This window comes from Antrostomus carolinensis, unplaced genomic scaffold (genome assembly GCF_000700745.2).
Source record: "Antrostomus carolinensis isolate BGI_N321 unplaced genomic scaffold, ASM70074v2 scaffold6680, whole genome shotgun sequence".
In the NCBI taxonomy this organism is placed as follows: Eukaryota; Metazoa; Chordata; class Aves; order Caprimulgiformes; family Caprimulgidae; genus Antrostomus; species Antrostomus carolinensis.
In genome coordinates this window covers 83,277-94,730 of record NW_010289135.1, presented here as the reverse complement: position 1 = coordinate 94,730, position 11,454 = coordinate 83,277, and the positions used below count along the sequence as shown (strand labels likewise).

General features: G+C 43.0%; 1 protein-coding gene across 1 annotated transcript; it reads left to right on the top strand.

Moving 5' to 3' along the window:
• Nucleotides 1-437: 437 nt before the first annotated feature.
• On the top strand, nt 438-4,109 carry LOC104525919 (ankyrin repeat and SAM domain-containing protein 1A-like; the record flags this gene model as incomplete). Its single annotated transcript, XM_010169203.1, has 3 exons — nt 438-518; nt 1,739-1,895; nt 3,836-4,109. Coding segments are annotated over 3 exons (427 nt in total), but the record flags the coding sequence as incomplete, so codon positions are not given.
• Between the last annotated feature and the right edge of the window lie 7,345 nt (nt 4,110-11,454).

Below are 11,454 nucleotides of genomic sequence, written 5' to 3'. Positions count from 1 at the left end.
AGAGCGTTTCCCAGACCCATCAGAATCCTTCAGAGGGGTGTGAATTAGCGGTGGGTTGGTGGTTTACTGTCTCTTGTGGTTAACACTAATAGACACGCATTCCTCTGAAGATGCTTTTTGGCAAGCACATGTATGGCTGAAAGATGTCTAGTAGTGGGAGAATGTGGGAGCTCTGATTTCAAACCAGGATGGTCTGATAAAGCATCTAGAAGTGGATCCTTGTACCGGCTGTGTGCTCTGTGACACTAACTCCTCTGCTCCACGCAGTGCTGTGCAGTCTGGTGTCTGTGTTATTGCTCTTAACCACAGCTGTCCAGTCACTGGTTTGCTTCCAGATAACCAGTTTGGTGTGAGAACTCTGCTGAAACTCGTCCTTGCCAGCTGTCTGTCTGTTTGGTGCATGCCTAAGTGTTCCCTGTACGTTTTCTGTCTTGCAGCATCTGGAGAGGGCCAAATGTGAACTGCGTTGACAGTACTGGATACACTCCACTGCACCATGCTGCTTTGAATGGTCATAAGTGAGTCATCTTATAATGCCTTTGATCATAGTATCCTCTATGTGCTTTACAAGTTACGGTTTCTGTGTAATTCATTCACCAATCTAACACAGGTTCCACTGGAAACGCGGCGATGGTGCAGCACTACACCATCTTCAGGACAAAAAGTGAAGAGCATCAGTGCAGTGAAGCTAGAGTGGCATTGGCTGCTGCACAGGATCACAGAATCTTAGAATGGTCTGGGTTGGAAGGGACCTTAAAGCTCATCCAGTTCCAACCCCCCTGCCAGCAGCAGGGACACCTTCCACTAGACCAGGTTGCTCAAAGCCTCATCCAGCCTGGCCTTCAACACTTCCAGGGAGGGGGCATCTACAACTTCCTTGGGCAACCTGTTCCAGTGTCTGACCACCCTCACAGTGAAGAACTTCTTCCTAATATCTAATCTAAACCTCCCCTCTTTCAGCTTAAACCCATTTCCCCTTGTTTTGTCATTAACTGCCCTTATGAAAAGTCCCTCCCCAGCTTTCTTGTAGCCCCTTCAGGTACTGGGAGGCCGCTATAAGATCTCCCTGGAGCCTTCTCTTCTCCAGGCTGAACAGCCCCAACTCTTTCAGCCTGTCTTCATAGGGGAGGTGCTCCAGTCCTCTCCTATGAAGGATGATCATACATCTCTAAAAATTTGGCAAAACACTGAGGTTTTCAACCACCCTTTTATTTATAAGTAATTTGGATAAGATATAAGAACATATTAAAGGTGGCTTCTCCAGTAACAGTCCTCTGCAGTCTGTCTGGTGTCCAATGTGTTGCTGTGCCTACACCACTTAAAATTTGCTTTCGTGCATATTACATTTTTAAGTAACTCCAGTCTTCAGTGTGGTAACTCTTGCATTGTTCATGGCTACTTAAGATACTGAAAAATTGATAGACTTAAAATCTTTATTCATCTTCATTGGGCTGGTGCAATTCACTTTTCACCACAGTGGCTTGCAAATAACTTCAGTCCCTATTCAGCTCCATTAGTAGGAAGGTAACATAGATCTTTCCTGAGCTCATCTCAGCAGTCTTTGTTTTTTTTTTTTTTTCCCCCTTGTGCAGAATTTAATAGGAATGCTTTAAAATTACATTTCAAGATGATCTCTGAAATACTTGTGTTCAGATTAACTTTTGGTAAAATACTGCAATATGTGAGCTGTGAAACAAGGACTGAATATCTTATAGACTCACATTTCCTTCTCTTGCAGGGATGTTGTGGAAGTTCTGCTGAGGAACGATGCACTGACCAACGTAGCAGACTGTAAAGGCTGTTACCCTCTTCACCTGGCAGCTTGGAAAGGAGATGCCGACATAGTGAAGCTCCTCATCCACCAAGGACCTTCTCATACTAAAGTGAATGAGCAGGTCTGCGTGTTTTTCTCTAATAATATCATTGAATCGCTTCCCTTGGATGGAGAGGGACTACTTCAGCTGACTCCTGACCCTTCCCAGATAGTAGCAATGGTTGTAAAGTCCTACTTGCCAATGGGATAGGAAGGGCACTGCCTAAAGCAATACCTCCAGTTCTGAGTTAGTGGTTGAATGAGTAAGGTCTATATGTTCATATACAGATATATAAGTGAGAACCACTCAACACCTAGGAATTGGTCTCCTGCTTTCATACTGGGCTTCTAAAACTAACCTGTAGTTTTTCCTTGCAGTTGCTGGATAGCTGAGAAGGTTTCTAGTTCTGTCAAAGGATACATTGGCTCCCTTCTTTGGGAACTAATCAAAGCAGCTTTGTTTAGTCTTTGTTTGGCCATGCTCTCTTAGCTCCTCTCCTGGCTTGTCTCTAGCGCTTGCTCCAGTTAACTAATTTGTAAGTTGTGAGATAATTTTAGCCCTATTTGCCCCCAGATAAATCCCTAGCTTAATCTTAAAGAATTATTTTCTCAGTCAGGCAAGAAAAAAAACAATCTAGTGGATTTCTTGCCTTTGCCAAGCTGATAGTCTTTGGGCTGGGATGCTGAGAGATTGATTTGGTATGAGACAGCTATTCTGTACAGCAACTGCTGTGTCTGCCTTGGAGGGCTGGCTCCCATGTAATTTCCCTGTGGAATTCAGCAGGTATCTTAAAATTCCAGGGACCTTCTGAAATGCTACTGCTGGAAGACCTAAATATTTCTTTTGTTTAAGAGTTTTGGATAAGGGAACTGATTTATTGAGTGAGGCCAGCTGAGCAGTGTTACCAAAATACTTATGGCTGAGTGAGCTGGGGCAGACATGCAGTAACAGATTCAAATCAGACTGTTAAAGCTACAGTAGCACTTGGTTGTCCTGTCCCTGAGGCAGGAATATCTAATGTCCCTGTGAATCAACTCCTAAAGCACTTGGGTTTTCATCCAGGAGGAGAGGAGTAAACCATAAGTTTGTCTGCTTTCGTACCAGAAGGCTAAAAATATATATATTCATTCAGAAGTTATTTCACAAGTAGGTCAGATGAGCTCATGACTCAAATTTAGCAAAATCTGTCAAAGTCAAGATGAGCAGCTGGGAACTGTGAGTTTCTGCTGCTTAATTTTGACCTGCTGTGTATACTTCTCAGAAGCCAAGGAGCAAACTCCCTTCAGAGTTAGGTTTAGGAGTCTTAATCCTGCTTCCAGCCATACTTTGAGGGGACCAAAGTGCCATGCTTGAGTTTTCTGTTCCTCAGTGTGAGATGGCTAACTCAGTGCACAAGGCTGCTCCAAGGCTGAATGGTTGCTTCTAAAGCATCACAAAATGAAAAATACAGTGATAACACTATTCACTACCACTCCTCAATGGAGCAGAAATAACCAAGAGTGTATGTTTTAAGTTTTGTTGATAATTTTCCAGTTTGGGGCTGTGCTTAATAATGTCTTCACGCACAGCTGCAGGCATTCAGTCTGTTTAAATAGATTTGAGAAGTGTAGTTAGATGTTTACAATCAATCTGATAAGAATTGACTGAGGAACCCTGAGTGTAAACTGTTGTGCTCTGAGTAGGACAGGTATAGGGGAAACCTTTGCAAAATATTAAAAGCTTAGTGTAATCCTTCCGGGTAATGTTTCATTGATGTCTGTTTAGTAGGAACCTTTTTAAATGAGAAAAGTCAGCTGAATAGCCTGTGCTGCTTGTGTTTGGAGTCTTGAAAATGAAATGCACAGTGGTTCAGGTTACAGGAATCGGCAGCTGGAATGGCTTCTGCTGTTAATAGCTTTGACTGGAACAAGATGCTGTGTTCTGTCATTTCCACCCCTTGGGAGTCACCCATTGCTTTGTTGCTATATCTCACCCATTTCATGATCACATTTTTTTTTTCTTTTTCCTCTTCCTTTTTGTAGAATGCTCTTGAGATCAAAGAACTCAAAAAGTACGGCCCCTTTGACCCATATATCAATGCCAAGGTGTGTACTTTGCTGTCAGCATTTCACTGCATCACTACTCCAAGCTGCACTCGCGTGCTTCCAGGTGCAATGTCATCCAGTTGCAGTTCTACCTGTTCAGTTTGCAGCTGCTTGGGGGAAAAGTAAAATGCGACCATTTATTTACTGTGGGTTTCTTTCTTCAAAGCAGTTATAGAAACATTATTTAAGGGAAGCTTTTCCTTGCTTTCCTGGGGGCTCCATCATTGCTTAGCCTTGTAGGACTCACGGTGATGGTCAGTTTGCTTGATTTGGCTGGATGACTTCCGAAAGGTAATGTTATTTCAATTAAAATGCTTTAGGTTTTGTTTTGTGTGCTAATGTTGCTGAGAAATGCAAAGAGAAGGAATTTTTTAAAATTTTTTTTCCTGCTTAAACATGGATGCATTTTCTCTGTGGGCTGTTTGGAGTGAATTTTCCTGCCTTTTCTCCTACAAAGTGCATAATGCTGTATTTGTCGTTTGAATGGACAGTTAATTCTTTTGGTGGTGGTGGGGAGAAGGGAAGGCAGTAATGTTCATGCCTCCTTTTCCCCAAGTCCTTCATGTCCTGCTTATTGCATCAGTCTCTCTTTTTTGATGTGAAGTCTGTCGTGTCGTCTGACCCTTCAGCCCTAGTCTTCTGTTCCTGTTTTCTTGCCTGTTTTGCTCCTCTCTTGCTTTTAGTTGTTCTCGAGCTACAAAAAGGCATGACATCAGCACTTGGGATGCACTGAGGCTGAGCAATTAAGGAAGCTGATAAGAAAGTTCCTGGTGGTGTCTTCTCAGACCCCATTTTTTCATTTTTATTTCTAGTGAAGCTGCAGGCCAGCCATGGCATAATAGTCTGCTGATCTATCATGAGATACTTCTGCTGTAAACCACCACACCATGCTTGCTTCCAGACAAATTATTTGGGATCCAGCCATCCGTGGCAGATTTCTGTCGCTCAAAGTTTAGTTAAAACTCTCACTCTGCTTGATCTGCAGTACCTTAAAAACATACATTCAAAATCCCTGAGCTTGCTAACTGCTTGGAGAATTACGTTTGGTTTTTGCAGACTTCTATTTCAGGAAATACTCCAGTACATAACTCTTTAAGCACAAATATATTTACATGAAACTCATCTGTATCGGTGACTTTTACAAAAATCCAGATGGGAATTTTTCAGCATCAAATGTCTTTGGGGGAAACATGTCAGTCGAGCAGTTTAACTGCTTGAAAGGAGCTTTCTAAAACTGTCAGTAACAGAGCAAAATCTTGCACACTCCAGCATTAAAATGTGGAAGGAAGAAGGAATATAAAGATGAAGTTGAGCTCGCTTTCTTGTGGATTTTTGTTTAAATATTCTATTTTGGATTTTATCTTTTGGACAAGAGCATTATTTTAAATTCTCAGTTCAGTTTTCAAGATGGCTGGAGTGCTCTCAAGAACAAGGCTAATACACATGATTAATACACAGGCTGTTAGGTTCATCACAAGTTCTGCCCAGCTTTCTACCAGTTTCTGACCAAGTTTGATGAAGAACATGCCAAGTTGTACCTGTCATGCAAACCTTGATGTTTTCTCAATAGCCTGGCTGCAGGTGGGAGAACCAAAAAAAGTCCAGGTGCAAAGTGTAAGAGTCTTTGCTTAGTTGGTGCTTGAGGATGAGGATGAGATGTTATATAAATTATCAAAGCAAAATGTTTCATCTTTCCAAACATTTTGGATATTTAGAAGAAGGGGAAAGCACTTATATATGGCTGGACTACAATTTAATATCGTGTTGAGGAAGAGATAAGAAAGTCAGAAGCTTCTTGCTCTCCCAAAAGTTAAAGAAATAGTTAACAGCTTCTTTTTATGTCCCTTCCTTTTCAACATCTTTTCTTCAATAGGAGGTCCATGCATTATGTCTGTTCCAGGCCTGAAGGACTTCTGAAAATCAAATGATAGAAGCAAAGTTAAGAGATGGAGCAGCAACTTTGCTTCAGTAACTCCTGCAACCTTGAATTTGGTTCTTTAATTTGTATGAAGGAACCAACCAGTCGAGCAGAGCCAAAGTAGAAAAAGCTGTCACATAGCTCAGGTTTGTGCACTGCACAAACTAGCTTTGTCTTTTTTAATTGGAAGCAAATGAATCATGCAGATTGGATTTAAAGTGCTATAAATCTAAATGAGCTGCTGAGAAAAGTGGAAGCCTACCATCTGGAGCCTGCAAATGAAACTGGGCAGCAAACCTACCCGCAGAGCTCTCCAAAGCTTGTTGGACATATGGAGATCTTTTTTTTATTATTATTTTTTGAATTTTATTTTTTTTAATCTGAAATGTGTTTGGCATTGTTGGGCACCTGTAGGAAGGAAGGAGACCTGTTTGTCCTTACTCTGCTCCTGGCAGTGCTGTGTGGGATGCTGATGGGAATTATGTGCATCAAGAGGGAAGGAGATGATACCACTGACCAGGCAGCTCCAGCCAACTCTTGTGGCCTCCTTTGTGCCTGACATTGTGATGTGCCTTGAGTGTCACCTCCTGGTGAAGTTTGGATTTTGCTTAATGGTTTTTTTTTTCCCTCTTTCATTTCAACCTTTAACTGCCTTTAACTGAAACTTTGTGAAGCGTGTGCCAGTGGGACATCCAAGTTCTGCGCTTTAGGATCAGATGTGTCACTGGAGCAGCAAAACAGCAGGTTTTTAATAGGGCAAGTGTCCATTAGATGTGCACACACTGACAAAAATCCTGCAAAGGAATCTTAGAAATGGGTTGGATGGGACTGAAGAGTCATGGATTCTCTTTCTGCAGCCCCAAGGCAGGACCAGGTCCTACCGAAACCATTCCTGACCAGTGTTTGTCTAGCAACTTCTGGAAAACCTCTGAGAGGGACAGCTCTATAGTCTCCCTTGTTTATTTATTTATATTCTATATTTGCAATATATTATTTATTAATATTTTATATTTATAGTTTACTTGCCAATTTCAATCTTTGCAGGTTAGAAAGTTAGAAAATTTTCTTTTATTTAAACCAAGTCTCCTTTTCTCAAGGTGTGTTAGGAACAGGGGTGCAGACAGATATACTTGAAGGGGCTGTAGATTCTCCATTTTAGGATCTGATGAGGAGTATAAGGACTATGGGATATGGTATGTAGTTACCGGGGCTTGAAAAATTTGATGGAGCCCATATGAAAGCAGAGACATTTCTGCTTGTGTTCCCATTTTGTGGTCTGTAGGAGGGCATTGTACCAGCCCAGCTTCTCACTCCCAACTGTGAACTGGGGGAGGATGCTGGGATTCCTACAAGAATGCAGCCTCTGGGCCATGCTGAGTGCTCTGTTTTACTAAGAAGAAGTTTTGAAATGTGAGCCCATACGCCTTCTGGCTACTGGAAAAGGCTTTTTCTTTTTCCATCTCTCATAAATATGTACATCTGAGTGCTCGTGCTCATTGTTCAGGCTCTGCTCTGGTTTTTGTGCTTGGGGAGACTATGCAGGGAAGGGAGGCAAACTCTTTTGCCTGGAACAGCTCTGGTGTTTTTGGCTGCTCAAAACTCTCCCAAAATGAAGGCAATAAAGATTTATGCAATAGGGGGAGTTTCCAGTGCACAGTCTGCGATGGGGAAAGACTTGCTGTAATGATTCAAGGGATTTACCACCTGGTGATCTCTGTTGCAGGAGGAAAGTCTGGGGATTTCATCCCAAGTGTCGGAGCCTTGACCTGCTTAAGGAAAATTAGACTAAATTGCAGTGAAGATGGGGGAAGTCTTCAACAATTATGTTATTAAAGGATGTTGTGTTCCCATTTGTGAGCTGTCAGGCAGGTGTTTGGAGTTGCTGTGTGCTTTAAAGCACCCCTGAGGGATACGGTCTCTGTGCCAGGGAGGGATGGGAGGGGGATGTCCTAGCAGTGGAAATCCCTGGTAGCCAGGGCTAGTGTGACATGAGCAGTGCATACCTCCCGTGGCTCTTTGGCAGATATTCCCTGCTCTAGAGGGGCTGGGGTTATTTACTCTTTCTGCAGAAATTGGCAGCAGGTTTCCCTCGTGCTGTGGGGCAGGCTGAGGCCTCGGTCTGGCTGTGTCGTGGGCTCACTGATACCTGGGTTCCCTTCCCTGTCAGATGAGAATAATGCGATTTACCAACCTTTTAAATGCATCGAGACCAGCAGCTTAAGCTGATTGATAGGTGTAATATCTGTAGTTCTCTATCCTCTCCCCTTCTCACTCCATATGTGTATTTTATGTGCAGACTTCTTTATTCTACAGTAACTTCTGTCCACTTGTATGTGCCTTCGTTCACCATGGCTGCCTCTGCCACTCCAAGTATAGAGCCTGTTGTTTGACTTTGAACTTCTGTGCTAACAGCGATGCCATGCTTTCCTTACCTTCTTGAGATCTTACTTCTGCATGTGGCTGGTGCTGCTTCTTGCCTCCTTAGTCTTTGCTTTGATACAAGTCGTAGCTGCAGAGCTTCTCCAAAACTTCTCGCTTCCCTTATGCTTTTCACATGGCTGAAAAATGATGCAAATATCAGATTAAAACAGGTGGGAGTTTGCATGTGTGACTCCTGTGATCCCTAGAATGACTTAACATGTTAATAGGATTAAAGTACTTGTACAACAGAGCGAGTTCTGCAGCGTGGTTGTGAAATGGTGCAAAATATTGACTGCTTCTACAAGCTGGTATCCAAAAAAGCACATGTGCTCTCAAAGCAAAAAGGAAGGTACTTTGATAAAATCTGGTTTCTAAAGTAGTCCTCCTAACTCCATCAAGACAAGAACGTCCTCTGTTGTGTTTTGGGTTTGTTTTTTTAATGGGAACTGTTCTTAAAATGACAAATTTAACCACAATTCTTTCAGCTAGAGTTGAAGTGTGGAACAGTTTGTACTAAGGTATTTTGGGTCAACTTTAGATCAAAGTATTTATTTCTAAAGTCCTTTAACAGAAATCCCCCTGTGTATAACACACAGTAAACTTGAGGTGAATTTAATTTGAGAAAAGGCTCTTTTAAATCTGACCATGTTCCTATTTTGCACCTGCAAGTGAAATGTCTTAGGTTGATTGTCTTTCAATGCTCTGCATTGCTGATTTTTAACCTGACAGATGCTGCATGCATTAATTGGATCTGGCTTTCACTGTGGAGATGTTCTCTTGTTGCTTGGAAATCGCTTTCCATCAGTTGACCTAAGACCTTGACTACAAGGGATCATTAGTGGAGTGATCTAATTGCACTGCTTCCTAATTCACAAACTGCATGTAACTTAATGCACCCTTTAAACGGCCAGCTTGCGAGCTTCAGCATTGCAAAGGTGGAATGACTGTTATAATCAGGATAAGTAGGATTTGAAACAATTGAAGTTTAAATCTGAAATGATGATGATTAAGCTACGGTGGGTAGAATTCATGCTGCAGTTTGCTTATCATATATTGCAGCCTTCTATTTTTGTGGCACCCCGAAGTGTGGGATGTTGCTAACAAATAACAGACTGCCTTTCCCAGGTGCTAGCAGAAGTAATGGGAATCCAGATACAGCTCAACAATCCCTTAAACTTTAGCATTGTCCCCTTGATTTTGACCTCAGTGCCCTAGAGAGCACCTATTTCCCATGGAGCAGATTTCCCATATCTGAGTAAAGCTTTATTGTTCTCAATATTTTTTGAAGCTTTCCCTGGGTGGGTTGGTTGGTGAGTTCACGAGGGGGATGTTTGTGCCTGGTAAATAGCTAGTGAGATGGTGAAAACATTGCTCCAGGCTCTGTTTCAAACTGGGTTCTTTACTTCCCAACTGCTTTTTTGTCTTGTTTTTGCATTTAAACTTCAATGGTTTGAGTCGAGGCGTGGAGCAGCTCTGTTCTCCCCCGTTCTGATGCGCTGGTGTTTGTGATCCCCCCCCAGAACAACGACAACGAGACGGCGCTGCACTGCGCCGCGCAGTACGGCCACACAGAGGTGGTGAAGGTCCTTCTGGAGGAGCTGACTGACCCCACCATGCGCAATAACAAGTTTGAGACTCCTCTGGACCTGGCAGCACTCTATGGGAGGCTGGAAGTCGTCAAGATGCTCTTGAATGCTCACCCCAATCTTTTAAGTTGCAACACTAAGAAACACACTCCCCTGCACTTGGCGGCTAGGAATGGTCACAAAACTGTAGTCCACGTCCTCCTGGATGCTGGCATGGATAGCAACTATCAGGTATTTAGTGTGTCCGTGTGGGAAGGGCTGGTCTGATTGCTGGGGGATGGAGGACCCCTGTAGTCCATGATACGGAGAGTTCCACCTAACTAATGCTCCTCCCAGAGGGATCGTTTCTGAAAGATGAGCGATAGCTTTGTTTTCCTCTGGGCTGTTTGTTCAGCTCTTGGTTGCTCTGAGAAGCTGCTCAGAGGGATTCTGGTGCTGTGCATGCTTCACACCTGCTTGTTAGTGGGACAAAGAGCACCAGACATAGCGAGGGAGGTAAAAACCAACCCTTTTGCCTAAGGTGTTCTGCCCTGCAATCCTGTGAGCTCTTGATAGTGATGGAGACAAACTGTGTCTCTTTCTATCAAGCCGCTTGTGAATATGCTGTTTTCACAGCAATAACTTGTATGTGGTGGTCTTGTCTTTCCTTTTCAGGACATGACCTCTTGCTAAGCTGTAGAAAGTCCTTTCTAACCTGGGCCTGCATGTCTCTCTGAAGAGACCATCCACATTTTCCATTCCATATTCTCAGCGTTGATAGTCTGTCCTCAGTTGTACATATTGTTGCCCACAGTTTGTATATGATGCTGTATATTTATTGCTTCTGTAACCTTCTGAAACATGCCTCCATCACCATTCCCCACTGTCTAGCTTCATGCTATTTTTCCATTTAATTTGCAGACTGAAAAAGGCAGTGCTTTGCACGAAGCTGCTTTGTTTGGCAAGACAGATGTGGTACAAATATTGCTGGCTGCAGGTGAGAGAGTGATCCCCTCTTGAAGCAATAACGTGGTGATCCCTTCACCTAGAACTTGAGGAAACCCCTTTATAGTGGCAGCATGTTTCTCCAACCAGCTATCAAAGTTCCTCAGAGAGGGTTATAGGAGAGGTTTCCTCTTGGTGTTTGGCTTTACGTCTGCGTCTCTAAAGCATTTTTTACCTCCCCTCACAGTGATGATCACAAATGTAAGATCTGACTTGATGAAAGACATGAATTTGCACATAGTTAGAAAATATTCTTGCTTTTGCCTTCTCTACACCCATTGCTGTAGGTATTGATGTGAACATAAAGGATAACAGAGGCCTGACAGCTCTGGATATTGTGAGGGAACTTCCTTCTCAGAAAAGCCAACACATAGCAGCTCTTATTGAAGGTAAGTGATGTAGCTCTGTGTGTGGGCAGGAGGGAAAAGTTTGGGGTGCTAATTGTGCCCGTGCAAGTACAGGATTTTGTTCTCTAGTCCTGGAAAGTGCTGAAAGCAAAGCAGCTTCAGGCCAGCTCAGGTCCTTTGATGAGAAGCTTACAGGTATTGGAAGGAATGATGCTCAAACCCTCGGGTGAACTGTCTCCAAACCATATGTTTGCAGGAGGACTTCCAGGGGGGAGATTTAGGGGGATTAGCTCCTTTGCT